The 18,673-nt window shown below is 32.5% G+C and overlaps 1 protein-coding gene across 1 annotated transcript in view; it reads right to left on the reverse strand.

Annotated features, from left to right (window-relative positions):
• LOC133323561 (voltage-dependent calcium channel subunit alpha-2/delta-4) overlaps positions 1–18,673 on the reverse strand; it is a 107,141-nt gene that overhangs the window by 26,444 nt on the left and 62,024 nt on the right. Inside the window, exon 3 of the mRNA XM_061532476.1 lies at positions 14,364–14,474. Within this exon, the coding sequence (XP_061388460.1) occupies positions 14,364–14,474 (111 nt within the window). The remainder of the gene's footprint in view (positions 1–14,363; positions 14,475–18,673) is intronic.

Below are 18,673 nucleotides of genomic sequence, written 5' to 3' on the forward strand. Positions count from 1 at the left end.
TTAATTAGTTTAATTTACTGATTTTTACTTTTTATGGTTCTTAAATGTTCTAAAACTATATCGGAAATCTATACTAATAAAAATTAATAGCTGTTCGTTAGTCTCGCTAAAATTCGAGAACGTTCGAACGGATTTTACTTGTCATAGTTTTGGAATGTTCGTGGAGCTCCAGGGAAGGTTTAAAAAGTGATAATAAATCGAAAACCGTGAAAAATTGCAAAAAGAAAATAATAATAATAGTTCTATAGGGCCACGGGAAATATCAAATCAGTTGGTACCATAAGGTAGTTATATACCTAATCGTGGGTCAATGTTTTTGAACTTATAAACACAACACCTCGAATATATCCGATACCAAAATGTGTATCACTAACCTCATATGAAAAAAGAACAACTATCAAAAAACAGCAAAGTTAAAAAAACTCAGTCTATAAAATTACAAATATCTCAATATATTAACTACCGATATATACAAAAATAATGTTCAAAATTACAGACAGTGAGGTTGTAAAACGGGTTAAGAACTTCAAGATAACGAAAATTAAGTGGGAAATATGTGTACTGTCACTTTAAAACGTAAAGCTATAGTGCATAATTCGTGGGAGTATGTTCTTTATTCACAGAAATCCGTTATGCCAAACTCTAAAGGAAAATTCGGTCAAAGTCTTTATAATACCGAAAATGGGACGGAACCTGTATGTAGGAGCTATACTAAAACTTAAACCTACATAGAAAAATTTCCGCAAAAAATGCGTTTTACCCTCCAATATCCCGGAATGACATATTACAGCAACTACAATGGGAATGGATATATATTAATTTTTGGTAGGAAGATTTGACACCACATTAGAAAATACTTAACAATGGGCGATACCCGGAAACTTGGACAATATAAATAATTTTTGGTAAAGAGGTTTTGATCATCAAAAAAAAAAAAAAAAAAAAATTACAGCCACTGGACCAAACTACCCAAAATACCGAATATTGTGGGTACCGTTATATGGAAGCTACTTCAAAATATTGGTCAATATTGATAATTTTAGTTGGATTCATTCTAACAAATAAAACAACCAAATGCCAAATTGCAGCTAATTAGATTTAAAAACGTGCCCAAATCCCAAAAATATGTAGTGAGATTATTCTACTCAGTAAGTATCCCTAATATGAAATTAGAAGCAATTCTTTTAAATATTGGGGGTACCATTATATGGGATCTGCCCTAAAACGTGAATAAAAAGAGTAGCAGTAAAGTACGTGCAAAGCTCTGTCTTAAAAAGTGAAGGGTAAAAACGCTAACTTAACGTTGCAATTCCGAAAGCCAAACTTATATGTGCATATAAATTTATTAAATTTAATTTTTTCCACGAATTCAAATATTAATAAATGTATATCCCCCGATACTTTAGAATGAAAAAAATAGCAACAAGACTCACTCATAAACATCAAATTGTAGATATTCAATACTGTAATGTCACTTTATGTGGGCTCTGGTGTAGGGTATACAAACAAATCTTAAATGCCAAAAATTATACATCAACAATATTGCTAGGCAAGACAACGTTTGCGGGCCCGCTAGTATAATATGAATTTCAATTTGTAATATTGTGTTATATCCATTTATGCTTCAATAATACTTCCAATAATTCATGCATTGCTTATGCATTTACTGTTTCAATACACGATCTGCTCTCCTACTCAATAAGTGGTACAATTCTTAAAATTTACAAAAAGAGTAATAGAAGATTCTGACATGTTCTGGAACAGAGAAATGATTTTATTTGAATTATATTACAAAAAAAGTAATGGTGAAAATTTATTTTTTTATATTTATTCCAGCATCTGTGTTCGTTCCATTTATAGGTTTCTCAATCCTGGAGTACAACTACAAAATGAGCAATTGAAATTGAAACAAATGAAATGTTAAAAATCAATAACTAATACAATCGATGCAGGCCTCAGTTGTGCACAACCACCGGAGAACTGTTGAAACAAAAAACTGAACATTCCACAATAACATCTACCTGCCAGACGGAATCGAACACACGTAACAATTGTAATCAATAAGACGAAGAGTGGAGGGATTTTCAACAAACACAGTTCAATATTTAATTTAGTTGACTTTGAAAACAAAAATTGTAAAATGTTACAACTTTTTAAAATATCTATCTACAAAATTCGCAGCATCTTACAATAGATATTTCAATATTTCGACATCATCTTGGAATAGTAATTTATAAATAAAATATTTAAGGGTTAAAAAAAAATCACAAGGGTAGATGTGTTAATGACATGTCATATAAAAAAAACTATGAGAAATCCAAAACGTCATAACATAAAAATGGCCTATAGCGAATTCGCCTCAGAAATTATAAAAATAGTCGAACAATTTATAAATTTTATTTTAGTTTTAAGTAACAATAATTTTACTACTTTGTGTACTTTTTATATGAAAGCATACCCCCAGAGGGACTATGATTTATTTCCCATTACAATTGGCATTTAGATTTTAAAAATGACCGCACAACTTCAAACCCCCACCAGAAGTAAGGAGTTGTGTCTGGAGTTATGATATTCTGTAATGAAAAAATAGGGAAACAGAAAATTGTTTTGCACACAAATGAAAGTAAGAGGATAGAGACAGCATTTAAATAACACAACAGGACACGAGCCTCCAACATTCAACCGTACCACACATGAGTGGCAACCACTTTGTCACTCAATCTACCAATTTGTTTCCTTCATATTTATCCATCGAACAAAGGGTTGGTAGCAAAACGACATTTTTCATCTCGCCTACTTCTTTGTGGTCCTTTGGCGACATCACAACCTGACTTGCGACTCCTGTGAATGTCATGACATCGCCATGTCCATTATGTCAATGGCTGAAAGACAGCAGTAATATCGTTGGTTGGCTGGCTGGGCTGGATGGCTCGACAGACTGGCTGGTGTGGTATCGGCAATTTACACTCATGTCGAACATGAAACTAATGAAAAACAATTCGTGCGTAAACTGTTGAAACCTCAATCGTCTGACGCCGTCAAATTCACACACAATTGCAAAAATACACTATGATGTGATATTTACTTTTTTTTAATATAGATAAGTAATTTAACTATAATTACAAATGAAAGGAATAGAAATTACATTATAGGCTAAAAGTGAATTTCATATACTACCCTAACCACTAAAGTTTCGTAACCCATTTTAAAATATTAAAATTTCAGTTTCATATCTCTCTAACTCCTATAAAACTGATCCAAATTGATCCGAAAGACATTTATTTCAATGATAATTTTGTTGTGTTATTTGAGTTAATTTCTTAACCCTATTTTCATTATACCCCATGTATTTTCAATTGGATTAATATAAACACTCCCACTTACAATCGGATTTATAAAGACCAATAGCTCTACAGAGAGATCACAGGTCTATATTAAGACCAATTGGTTTGTATATATACCGATTAAAGGTTTGTAGAGGCTGCAAGTCTGTACAGAAACCTCCGATGTGTATAAATATCAAATGTGTATAAATACGAATTGATCTTTTTAGGGACCATGAAACAGACAGTATATGGATATCACAGGCCTGCTGAGAGAACATAGGTATGTATAAATACCAATTAGTATAGAGAAAACAAGATTTTATGAATACCAATTGGCCTTTATAAAGACCTATGGTATCTGTAAAGGACTATGGTCTCTATGCTGACCAATTCGACTATATTTCTAAGTATTTATAATAAATGATCAATATCACAATTGAAAAAATTAAATTAGAATCTAGACACTTTTGGAATTCAGTCTAAATTAGAAAACAAGTCGAATAATGATGGCTCCTATATCTTCATTTCTTTTAATCTTAGATCGTAGTCCGAATTTCTTTAGAACATAGAGATAAGAAGCGTTGATGCTCAAATCCTACTTAATCGAGTACAACGTACTAATTTTCATACCCTCCCTATAGACCAATACAAATATAGGTTTTTTGAAACATAATTGTTCCATTGGAATTACCTCGACAAAGCGCTGCCCTTATGGCTATCCGAAAAAATTGACATTTACTTTTAATTTTTGGAAGATTTCCATTAAAACTCGCAGGAATTTAGTATTTTTTGTGCCTTTTGGGTTAAAAAATCGTCATTGGAAAAAATTGTCGAAATAAGTCTACATTTTTGGTAAATCCTATACATAAAGATCGCGCCCATTGAATAATCGGAATTCGCGTCATATTTCCAATGCAAATAAAAATTTCCATCATTGCAAATAAAAATTAGTATTGTTATAGTAGAAATTTTACAAAAATGTGAATATTTTTTACTTTTGGTATTCTGTGCCTTGCATGCATAGGTTCACTTATTTGTATATGAAGTCCTGTCCGATTTTCACTACATCGGAAGTTTAAACTACAATTCACAAAATCATTCGATGTTTGCATAAAACGTAGTTGAAGAGTAGTCGTAGTTAAAAATAAATACTAAATTCTGATATCCGTCTCTATCCTTTTCGCTGCATACTATATTTAGTACTATTTAGTACAAAGTATTTAATTTCCTATTTTTATCCCTTCTACACAATATTTAGTACATTTTGCTTGTAATAGACAGAGATACATATTGAATTTAAAATTATACTTTTTGCTATTCCCACACAATTCATTTAGTCGGCATAAACACCACATTAGATCACCAATAAACTCAGCTAATTTAAATCATATGTAATATATATCATTTTAAGTTTTCCTAAAATGGGATTTGAACTTTATCATACTTTGTTAACATAACATACGTATTTTATTATTATCAACATGAGAAAAAAAAAACCCATACACGAATTCCACACACTACCACATCTAATCGCTCAATACCCCGGTACAATATTAAGTAGTTTCCATAGATTTTAGAAACCACTTAAAAACTCTTTCAATACATTATTTTGGATGTGTACATATTTTTCGAACTCTAAGTATAAATTCACAAAAATTAATTGCGCAACTCATTTTATATATTTTAAACTTCACCTTTATAATCTTACCGCTCACTGTGGTACAGATTTTCAAAAATATTTATCCATGTCGTTCTATTTTAATTAGTTAAAGATACATACACAATTTTAGAATTTTTTTCTCAATGCATAGATAACATTTTAATACTACCGGTTATTTAGTACTTTATTGTACCTTTTAATACTAATCTAAAGTAAATCTTAGTTTTAAATTAAAAAAATCAGACATACCACTTCGCTTATCGTAGGCAAATTGCAAATTTCAGATTTCTACATCAAACCGTTCACGGATAATACAGTCTTTAGTATCTTTTAGTATGAATTTCTACCCCGCCTTATAACACGTCTAGGTAACAAAACCTACATGCCAAATTTCAAGTTTCTAGCCATCATCTAGATCATCTAGCGTTGATAATCAGTCAGTCACTTATAACGCATAAACAACCTACTATCACCATAACATAGTCGCAAATATAAATGACCCTATTTCGAATAATTTTTAAAGGTACAAAGTTTTGAAGGAACGCGATATTCTGCCGATATGCTCGGATCATGGATATGAATTTCTAACCCTCTCATAGTGGCTTAAATAACAACATCAACTTTACGGTACAGACCATTTACTATTTACCCTTTTTATACCCTTCACCACACTGTGGTACAGGGTATTATGTCATTGTGCATATGTTTGTAACAGACAAAAATAATCGAGATAGATATTATTTGGCCCAAGGACGAAACCTATTGAAATTGAAAATTCAAGAAAATCGGTTCAGATTTGCATATATCTCACATATATAGTTTCGTCCAATTTAATGTAAATAGTGCCCCAAACTCCCTCTATTGGTCCGATTGAAGCAAAATTTTGCACAGAGTACTGAATTAGGTCCCAACTGATGCATGCGAAATTTTGTTGGAATCGGTTCAGATTTAGATATAGTTTCGCCCGATTTTAGGTAAATGGTGCACCAAACTCCCAATTTTTGTCCGATTGAAACAAAATTTTGCACAGAGTACTGAATTAGGTTCAGATTGATGTCTGCGAAGTTTTGTTCAGATTTAGATATAGCTCCCATATATAGTTTCGGCCTATTTTAGGTAAATTAATTTAAAATCGGTTCAGATCTGGATATAGATCCCATATATAGTTTCTTCCGATTTTTTTGGAATGATACACCAAACTCCCAATAATTGTCCGATTGAGCAAAATTTTGCATAGCGAATGCAATTGAGGAAATAATGGTAAGGTTTGTGGAAATCGGTTCAGATTTTGATATATTTTCGTTCGATTTTATGTAAATGGTGCACCGAAGGGCCTATGTTTGTTCGATTTACAAGAAATTTGGCAGAGGGTATTAAATTGAATATAGAGTGATAACAAAAAACAAATGTTGTATGCAACTGTTGCTCAATAAGGTCCATGTGTTTATATATAGCCCCCATAAATAACCTTATTCGATTTCATACAAGTGGTACACCAAAGAATCCAAGTTTTTACGTTTGACATGCATATTTTCATTGATTTCAAAATGGTATGTTTATGGGATTTTTTCAATTGGTTCAAATATGGCATCTTAATGGTCCTCCAATGATTCTATGTCTGTTCTATCTACAGGATATTGTAGATATTAAAATCTCTTGTATGTTCCCAATGTGAACTTTTGAACTTTCCTTACTGGTTACTATTGCACTTGTATTTTGTGAATATGTGCATGGAAAAGCTTCGCAGTTACTTCAAAAAGCACGACTTAATGTTAAATGTGGAAAATGCGTAACCGTGGATTTTTTCGTTTTATTCATTAACGGATTTTTTCACGGACTTATTAATCTGCCCCCGAACTTACAATTTGTAGCATTGTGTCTGTAAAGTTAATCTCAAAATAATCTTACCTCCAATTCGCCTTGCACTTTTTGTTGTTTACTACTACTCCCTCTTTTTTAAGCCATTACATATTTTATACAATTTTACTGTGTGCTATTTCATGAATGAATCTTAAGAGTCCTTCAAGAGCCAGCTACCAAAAGATTCACAAGAAATTGCGGTTAACCCCAATTGTTTTGTAAACTGGATGTTGGTTGGTTGGTTGTTTGGTTTCAATCAACTTTACATAAATAATTTTAATTTCTTGTCGTCTCTTCGTGCGATACACATGCATAGTACATACATATAAGTAGTATATAGGTACATATATCGCAACAGTTGGTGTATGCAGTTAGTCGTGCAGATTGTCATTTTTGTGTTAATTGTATTTCATAAAGTAAAGTGGGAAATATTCACTGAAGTACTTTATATGTAACTGTCGATGAGATTTCACATTCAGTGACAGTCAACAGTGATATGACGCCTGTGACAATCACCTAACATGATTTTGTACAAGCATTACCCATACTGTTCGTCTGGGTAAGGGTAAATACAGGAATGTTTGCGTCAGAAGTGAAGTTAGTCCTTCACATAAGTTAAATTTTTGAAATGACATTTTAAGTGTCGAGTCTTCACAACTACATATGTGAATTTTAAAAAGTAATGTGATTTGATACATTTATGAATGTCTGGGCAGCCGACTGGCTGACCATATTTAATGAATCCTTTATGAAGACGTTGAAAGCTTAAAAATGCCGAATAATGCGAGTACCTTTTTATAAGGGCTGTACTAAATAGTGGAACGTGATATTGATCATAGGTGCCCATCAGTATACTTCATAGGTGCCCATCAGTATACTTTAAAGTAGCTGCCTACTCACACGCATTGTTATGCTCTTTCAGTCAGTCGTTGTTTGACAGGCAACGAATGAACACGTACTGGGGTGCGCGCACGACGTCGTGTCCGCAGAACTAGAAAATCAACGAAATAACACTTAGGGATAAAAGTGTTTCAGTATATTTGGATTTTTATTTAATTATTCAAAATGCGTTTTGTATGTTTAAAAAATTTTAAAAACAACAGAACAATTTCTGTTTTTTTAAAGAATTAAATATTTGATAATTATCGTAGTATTTAATATTAATATTTAATATTACAATATGATTATCTCGGTATATTCTACTTTATAATCTTTATTAGATTGTTGTGACATATACAATTTGTAATTCATATAAAAATATTTTTAATAATGATTTTAATTTATATAATAACAAAAATTAAATTCTTCAATAATTTTTCCGACCACCAAAATGTACACACAATTTTGTTCGGTACTGTTCTGTTTTCTCTCACACATACTAACGCATTTTAATTTTGGGCACCTATGATATTAATAGACAGTCGCCTTGCGAAAAATCCCTTTAAGTTAAGCTATAACATTTACATTTACCCATTGTCTCTTCCAAGCCTATAACCACTACATTCAGATACTCAGGATGATACTCAGATACTCAGTGCACCAAACGGATCTTTTTTATTTCATCATAATTTCTATTTTTTCGTTTCATAGTCACATACATACGAATGCAAAACGATTTGCTTTGGGTGTGAAACTCTGAATGTGACGATGGATTTTGCGATAGCAAATGGGCTATCTTGTCAATAAAAATTGATCAAGTTTGATGTTTATTTACAGTACCTACTGACGACATTTTCCTTACACTTGTTTGCTTCCATGTCAATCCATGAGCAGCAAAGACTGCATGGCAAAAAAAAAGAGTTATTCCATCATCATCATGTTAGATATGAAGAAGCATAAAAATTGAAGTACATGTTGAAGTAACACATACAACATTAGCATGTACATATGTATGTATGCACTCCATACATGTGTACGAGTGTGTGCATTTTTAGTTGAGTATGATTGACTTTTTCTTGTTATACAGTGTACATTAGATCGTGTATTTTTTATGCTTTTCGATATTAGAAAAGTCCATTAAAGGATGTCATTTTCAGTTATGTTTGTTATTAACAGCAGCAAAGAATGTAATTACTATTATATGGAGTGAGAAGATGATTTTTCACTAAGCGCAACTTTATACTCTGACTTCTTCATGGGTAAGGGTGAACTGGAGATAATGCAAATGACTGGAGTAGTTATAGAAGTGTGATTGTCGTTTATTGAAAATGTTGTAATATTAACAACAGCTATATTTGATATCATAATTTAAACTTATCTTAATAGTATAAAAAATAGAATGTAGACTAAGTTGCTCTTATAGGAAGTCGTGTATATACAAATTCCTTTCTATAATTTAATCTAAATATTTTCAAAATTTGTAATTAAAGAGAAAAGAATCACAAACATTTATTTCTATTTTTATTAATTACAAAATTTAATTTTATTTAATTTTTCTATGTGTTTATAATTTTGTAAACCAACAAATTATTAAAGGGGAAACAAAACGATCCCTTAATGTAATATAAATATTTCGTTGTACTTCAATTTGTCTAATTCTATTAATATTAAATCCAGCGTGCCTACATTTTCGAACAAAGTAAAAATAATATAGATATATGGGAATATTAAACGAGTAAGGAAAGTAATAAGGTCGGACGGGGCCGACTATATAATACCCTTCACCATTGTGGGTATATTCAACAAATAAATCCTAACATACGTGGAATTTTTGAAGGACCAATAACATGAAAATGTATCCATAAGCATGTCATTCCGCAACCTATACCAAATTTTTCATTTGGTCAGATACAGGGTTGCTTCAAGCTAGTTTATATTAAAAGGCCTACCTTGGGGTCTTTGTTGAACCATTTATCTATCGAATGAAAATATATATGGGAGCTATATCTAAATCTGGACCGATTTTTAGGAAACTTAACACATATCATTCTAGACCTAAATCAGTACGCTGTGCCAAATTTCGTGGGAGCTATATCTAAATCTGGACAAATTTCCAGGAAACTTAACACACATCATTCTAGACCTATTTCAGAATGCTGTGCCAAATTTCGTGCTAATCAAAAGATATATAGGGACTTTGGTACACCAATTACCTAAAATTGGATGAAAATATTTATGGGAGCTATATCTAAACCTGAACCGATTTTCAGGAAACTTAATACACATCATTCTAGACCTAATTTATTATGCTATGCCAAATTTCGTGCAAATCGAAAGATATATAGGGACTTTGGTACACCATTTACATTAAATCGGACGAAAATATATATATAGGAGATATATCTAAATATGGACCGATTTTCTGAAACTTAACACACATCATTCTAGACCTAATTCAGTACGCTGTGCCAAATTTCGTGCAAATCGAAAGATGTATAGGGACCTTGGTACACCATTTACATTAAATCGGACGAAAATATATATGGGAGCTATATCTAAATCTAAACCGATTTTTCCCAATTTCAATTTCATCCAATTCGGATCATAAATGCGACCTGTACTTTGTTTACAATTTAACGTGGACAAACAGACGGACGGACGAACGGACATGCATAAATCGACTTAAAAAGTGATTCTATGCATATCCTCAAAAGGAACCATGTGTCTATCTCGTTTCCTTTTGTCTGTTACAAACATATGCAAAAATACATGATACCCTGTACCACAGTGTGGTGAAGGGTATAAAAATGTCTTAAATTCCTTGAAGTTGAGGTTGCAAGCTCATAACTCGGGAAATATGAACATATTGAATATAATTTAAATGCATTTCTATAAAATGAATTGCTCTTGTCAAAATCTTAAAAATATCTGTAATAAATAATGGGTTGCACGCACATGCGATCATTGATTATGTTGAAGAATACCCCATGGGCAGCATGGTTCTCATGTGATTTTCTAGTATTATTTTTCGATATAATCACTGCACCCACCCAAAGCGGATGCCGGATTTTCGGTGTTTTTCGAATTGTTCTTATAATCAGGACGCGCAACCAGATAATGGGCTAAACTAATTATAGGATTGTAGAACTCGTGATTTTGCTTCGAGTTCACCGTAGCTTCTTTGCAATTGGATTCCAAAGGCGAAAATTTGGTGTGTACATTTTTATAAAAAAAAACTATTTTTGAGTCTAAATTACCGTAGACTCCCACGTGATTTTAGTTTTTTACATGTCAAATCTAATGATCCCAGCCATGTGCAATTCCACCCAATTCCGGCGGAAATAGGTACCTTGAATGTAGCAAAAACGTATTTTGACAAATTCGTGTATATAATCGCGTTTTTCTTCGAATTGTTTGTATTATCATATTCACGAGTTTGCGTGAAAATAGGTCAAAAATACATCGATACGCGAATAATATGCGTATTTTATCCAAAATTGATTGTGGCGACATATCCTAAAACATGGCGCTAAATGAAACATCAAAAATTTATAATTATTGGAAGATAATGATTCGGTTGAATGCACCAAACAAAATACGGCAAAATATTTTTTTACTTCGAAATGTCATAAATCGATAAATGATTAGCAATAAGACTGGGGGTTTAAAAATGCTTAATCCGACAAAAATCTAAATTTCAATATTCATTATTTTTGAACAGGAGATTTTCTTCTTAATGAAAACCGAAACATGTTCAAAATAGTCAAATTACCGAAAATCTGAGTTACGTTTGTATCGAGACGTTTCTTAAACACTGGGATGTCCCAGTTAATAATACCTCATTTCCAGGGTGTAAGGTATAAAAACAACAAAAGATGACTTTAGACGTCTGACTTTAGACGTCAAACAAATCCATATCGTTAAATATTTTAAAATATCTTTTAATATCCTCAAAATCAGACATTTTTATAATTAAATTAACACAATTTTTCATACCAAATCAAACAATCTTTCACACCAACCTATTACTCTTATAAAGTGGACTCTAAGACAAAAAGTCGACTTTTGCACCACTATGGTTGACTTAGTATACAGCTAACTTAAAAATGTGCTTTAACTTAAGAAAAACTCGACTTTTTTTGACTATGATTAGACCGCATAGTTTTTCATGGGGCATAATAGTTTGTTTGACTCTTAATCTCTAATGTATTTCCACTAAGTTAACTGTATTTATATTGGCTTTCTTATGCGGAGATTACACTGGGCCACAAGATTTTGGTGGTGGAAAATTACTTCATTTAATCTCAAAAGGAATTTTTCACCCTCTGGACCAAGAGCTCGATTTTGTTGCACAGTGTTATAAAAGATTATACACTTAACCTTTTTACTTGTTTTACTTATTTACCATTAATTTTCGACTTTCAATCAAAAACCTTTAAATGGCCATTAAAACGATAAAATAATAGGAAAACAATCGGCGTGTAGGTGAAATGATAAAATGTGTCTATCTGTATATGTGTATGTATGTACGACAATTTTATGATTCCATAAAATATCTCCATAAAATATTTATGTATTAACTATTCGTTTTTATTTTATAGCCAAATTCCAAAGGCTAAATGTTTATTCAGAGATTTCCGTTAAAGGTCACACAACACTTATGTTATAATCCAGTGTCAACCTCTCTCTATATAAATTCATTCATTCTTTTCTCATTTTGTTATTGTTGTTTAAGTTTTTTTTTATGACTTGTAATTTATTACTCGGCTAGTTGGCTATAATCTTAGACACTAAAATAAGGTGGTGCCAAGAATTATTATGGTTATAGAGTTCAGCAGAGTAATTTTAAATGACATCGGAATTAAAAATCTAACGCTTTATTTTATTTCATTGTGTAGCAAGATGAAATGTTTTCAAAAGATTATATAGTTCTAAGGAAAACAAGTAAGGTCCATATTAACTATATGCAAAAGCCATATTATTATGTTATATTCCTTCTATATATTTATGCGTTTGTGACCCATCTAGAATATAGTTTAATTGTACATAAAACAACGCCATAAAATATATAGTAAGACTTTATTAAAATACATAAAAACGATCTATCAAAGCTTTTCCTCGACAATGAACTCTAAGGTCTATGTTAACGGTAATAATTGAAATATATAAGTCTATTATGAATATTTCCTTTTTAACAGTAAAGATAGGTTTTATAAATCTTGAACGTCAAGATTATGGGCGGTAGGCAGGGTTAACCAATAATATTGTGACACAAAATGGGGCCATGGTCTAGGCATTGAAAAATTCCTTATAGGGATGAAAACCATTGGCGATTGTATTAAGATCCCAGAAGGACACATTCGCCATAAGTCAAGTTACAGAGTTATGGAGTGATTAATTGCTCTTTAATAGTAACATTAACCTTTATGAATAAATAATTTTATATCTTTGTCTGGGGTTATTTTTGATAAGACTTATCTTAAGTCGAACCGAATAAGGGATATTTTTGTATAACTTATCCTTTTACTATATCGAAGCCAGTGCGACATTTACGTCCTGATTTCCTTAAACCAAAATCTATATGAGATTTTTTAAGGACGAAACAGGTGGAACAAGGACTCGAGATAGAAACAGGGTATGTTTTACAAAAATATTTCTCATTCGATTTGGCCCAATGCATGCTTACTCAAAAATAATATGCAGTGTATACAAACATATATATTAAGCTTCTTCATAATGAAATTTAGACTAAACAGGAAAATATTCATCAACAACTTAACCTATGACGAATTTGGGTTCTTAATATACTCTCCAATGGCGTTTATCTACATCAAGAATTATCTTTTAATTGAAATTTTGTATTAATTTTACCCGTACAAAAACTATATCCAAAACATTTATAACTGTTAAACGAGTCATTAGTGTTGATTTGCCTCCACATATACTACAATATAAATGAATGGCTACAACCTTGGCTGCCATTGGGTCACATCATTTAATCCCATTGTATACATATATTCGCAAAATCTCCTTACAACACAAGGGCGAGCCGCACAAAATCTACCAATCCACCCCTATTCGGACATTTTCGACCCCACTTCCACACACAACTCCAATCTATACACCAACTTATACACACACACCCCATTATACTGAGCGATGTCATGCCACTTTCACTCCCATTGCTCTTGCTGTTGTGTTTTAATACTTTAGCGTGAATAACGCTTGTGGGCAAGTTTTTTGTCGTTCTCTGTTCCGTATTAAAATTTTGTTACATTTTATATTTTATTGATTTCAATTTCATTTTAATTTCATTTAGCTCAGGGCCATTCAAGACAAACTTTTGCATATTACTTTGCATTCGTTTTCATCATTCTGCTCATCCGACCGACAGTCCGTCCGCCCGTCCATCCGACAATACACCATCCCTCTTGCCTGTTGTTCACAGTTTCCTGTTTCAGAATTTTAATAATTTTTCTCTGTTTGGTAATTGTGCGACAAGTCATTGTATCCATGAACTCGGCGATTCAGTCATTGGATGAATGAATGAACGATGTATACTAATTTCTAGTACATTAAAGCCTTATTCGTCACCCCCAACCCACTACTGCCACCCTCTAACCAATCCCACCACTTACCATCACTGCATTGCGCTTAAAGTCCATGAAATTTTTCACCTCTGCTGCCAATTCACGTAAAAGTATGATACCATCCTTTCGCTTGACTTCGATGTCGTTATCTTTGAAGCGCTGCAAAAGATAAGAAAGACAAAGGAGAAGATGAGAAAAAGAAATATTATTTAATGAGAGTGAATATTATACATAGCTAGCTGCATGATTGAGATATTTTAACAAAATGAAATTGTAGTAGCATATTTGCAGGATATGGTTTATTAATATCACGCTATTGGAAAACATTTTGCGTGATAATCATTTTTCAATATGTTGCGATAGAATATACATACATAAAATCGTAATATTAAAGTTAATCATCTGCATATAGCGTGTGGCGTAGGGGATGATAGATACCAAGCAACGGCTCTGATTGACTTTAACATGGCGAAGTCCAGGCCTATATTGCTCCCTCTTTCATCTCAATTGTGGACACTGACCTACGCGCGGTGCCACCTGGGGTAGCTATTTTCATCACCCAATGAAATAGAGAGCTAATATTTGCCGCGAGTTCACCCATAAGAACTATAAAAAATGGGTGAGGCGTCGGGTTAGTTGTCCACTCTCGGGAAACCCAACCTACTATGAAAAAGCAAAGAAAAAGAAAACCAAACCCCCGGAAACGTATAAAGAACCACGATCTGCACTTGGAATGTGCGCACGTTGTACAGAATAGGCGCAGTGTTCGTTTTGGCGGATGTACTCAAGAAGTACAAAGCCGATATTATTGCCTCATAGGAAATGCGATAGAAAGGGACTGGCGTAAGTAAATCAGATGATTACCCCCTGTATTAAAGCTGTATTTAAACAAGACATGAACATGGCTGCGGATTTATGTTTAATAGGAGAATAAAAGACCTCGTCACCAGATTCACTCCAATAGATGATCGTCGAATTGCTATAATCCTTATAAAAGCGAAGTTCTTCTACATCAGTCTCATTTGTGCCCATCCTCCAACCGAAGATGAAGATGAACAGACCAAAGACATATTTTACGAGCGCCTAAAAACAGCATATGACCGTTTCCCTGACCATTACATTAAAATTCTGCTAAGAGATTTTAAGACAAAAATCACCCACCCAGCCTACTCCGCTCAACTTACCCAACTGCTTGACGAAAGCACCCATTGTACCGGTAATAATATAGAAGCACAATGGCAAAGAATTTCCCACTCCCTACAAACTTCGACATATTTATGAGATTTTTGATATAGTGGATCGGATTGTTTATACAGATGTGATGAAAAACGATCCTTCGCTGAAGAAAATATACTCCTTACAAAGATTGGTTGAGGAAGTGAAAAATCAGGGTTTTATAATGACCATCAATATCATCAGATCTTCAAATCAGAAGAGATTCACAAAGAAACAAACATAATCTCTAACCACAGGTTCAGGATGCGCGTAGTAGTATACCCAAGGATAATCAAAAATAATGGTTATGTTGTCGATTACTAGCAAAATTAAATTAATTTTTAAAAGATCCTTATCAGCAGTAGCAACCAAAATTATGTTTTTTTTTTTGGTTAATTTCAAGTTTCACTCCATACAAAAATAGCATTCAGCATAGAAAACCCCAAATAAAAATATTTATTTTTGACTATGTATAAAAAATCCACACAGATCCATATGGCCCATAAATTTATTTGAAATAAAGGACGTTCCCTCTTCTACCAATAAATAATGCATTTTGTTTAATTAAATTAACAATTTAAATCATCAAAACTGCCGCAAAATGTATTTTGAAATAAAAAAATCTATGGGAAAACTAAATTGACCAACTTATACTTGGTAAAACTAAAGCAACTTTTTGATTTTTTCTTTTAAATAATTACATTTGGATAGTAATCGATAGCGTAACCGTTATTTTACGTTATTACGGCAGTACACGTACGTGACATTGAATCTATAAGACGCTCAATTTGATCCTTTGTTAGTTTGTATATCTCTTTCGATTTTGCTATCCATGATACTCCGAAGATTTTCTATAGGGTATAGATCCGATTATTGTGCTGGCCAATAACTCCCGCAATCAATCGTTTCAGTGTATTTTTTAGTTTATTATCATGCTGAAACATCCAAAACAAGCGGTATATTTTCATCAGCGAAGGGAACCTAAGTGTTTTACACATTTTTTAATCGGATTCATTAATTCATAAATTTCGTAAATAAATCGAACTCCATAAAAAGAAAAACAACCCAATACCAGTAACCTTGCAGTACTGTGGGTTAAGCCTTTCATTTGATTCTCGGTAATTTTTAATATAGAACTTTAATTTATTCCATAACATAATATTTCTCCAAAGAGTCGGATTCCAATTAATATGAACTTTTATGAAAACAAAATTTGGCTTCCTGATTTTTTAAGAAATAATAGGCATTTTATGATAATCTCCGGGCATGTAGACCTGCTACCATAGCTCGTCCACGCTCTGTTCTTGAGGTTATATCCAACTATAACCCTCTGACAATTTGTTTGCTAATACGAAGTCATGTTCTATTACAGCCTTCCTTCGTAATGAACTGTCACAACTGATGTATTAAATACAACCGACTTATAATTCGAGAAATCACTGATTTATTCATGAAATATTTCTCCGAAATCATTTTATTTGATAAATTGTTTTCATAATCACTGATAATTTGCTGTTTTATAGGTGTACTGTATTTCTTTCTAGCCATTTTTTTATATACATATTTTTTGGCAGTAAGTCAAAAGCAAATGATACACATGATTTTGTAATAAATTCGTTTTAAAAAAGATATATAAGAATCGAAATAGGTGTAATAAAGAAAACATAGTAATTACCCTGTGCAGCACTAAAATCTTGAACCAATCGGGACCGGCAAAATCTGAAAGCTTATGATGGTTGTAGAAAAACGATAGCTGGGGTTTGAACCCCGTTTGGATTGGATGCCTTTTTCACATGGTTATAGTCTCACAAAAATGATCTAATGTTCATAGAAAATTGTATGGTTTTAAATTTTAATTCAAATAATGAACAACTTTCGAAATTCACCCATTATATTGAGAATTATTCTTATTATAGTTGAAAATGGTGTAGACAGAATGTGATAATTGGAAATACTTTTGAGGATTTTAAGAATCATTGCCATAATTGATAATGCCACCGATTTAGATACTGTAGTTTTGATTTAACTGCTTTGTACATAGCTGCACTTTGGATTTAGTTACACACAATACACTTCTTTGGTAATTTTTCTCAGATTCCCCCTTAAATATTTCGTTTATGCGCACAATTCATATTTTACACAGTGATTTCACTTACGTGCACGTTGAAGCAAGTAACAGATATCAGATACCTTTTGATTTTCCTGCATAGAAATAATTGCTACTGTTGTGTGTACAAGTATGTCAAAACTACTGTATTATCACTAAATTGAAATCAATAAACGAGATGTATAGGAGGGCTTTATGATTAAAAAAATCCAATTCTTAGTCTTTATATATCATGGGGTTTGTGCGAAAACTCCTGTATGTTATGTGCCCATCCATTAACAGAACTTCTAAAGATTTAATTAATTTAATATTGAATGGTTATTTCAAATTACAAAACTAAATCAGGACAAAAAAAAAACAAGTGAAAAATCCAACATAGGTATACTGATAGTTACTTGAAATGAAAATATGGGGAACATGTGGAACGGCCATCACCGACGTACACATGATTTTATTTGGGGGTGTGGTGGAAGCTGCTGGTTTAATATAGATATTGTCATTGCAGAAAAAAACATTTCTATGTGTAGGTTTTTGGAGGCCATTACATCGTGTAGGAAACACCATACAGTTGGAGTTGTAATTATTAGAGGTTCTATGCAAAATTAGGGACTTATGTACATAGCTCTATTTCTAACCAAACGTTTTGGCATCACAATACATTCCTTCACGCTAAATATTAAAAGTACCGAAAATGGGTAGGTATCACAATATGGGGGAGAGGCGTAACTGAGGGCCAATATATTATATATCATTCTCGCACCTGGCCGTTCTAGTTTTTTACCTCAGTATCCCCAATGTAGAATGATTAAAACAGATGGCTAAATCGAGGGGGACCCTTATATGAGGGCTATGCGAAAAAATGAATCTATATTCATAATTTTTATTTGAAAGTTTTTTGAGAGAACTCAAAATACTAAATTACAGCCAATTCGGTGGAAAAATATGATCAAAACCCCCCAAAATAGTGCAATTTAGAGGGTACCGTTATATGGGGGCTACCAGATAAAGTGGACCTATTTTATAATTTTTGGTGGAG

Source organism: Musca vetustissima, unplaced genomic scaffold, assembly GCF_032173495.1.
Source record: "Musca vetustissima isolate MV318-11 ecotype Yass unplaced genomic scaffold, APGP_CSIRO_Mvet_v1 utg9771, whole genome shotgun sequence".
In the NCBI taxonomy this organism is placed as follows: Eukaryota; Metazoa; Arthropoda; class Insecta; order Diptera; family Muscidae; genus Musca; species Musca vetustissima.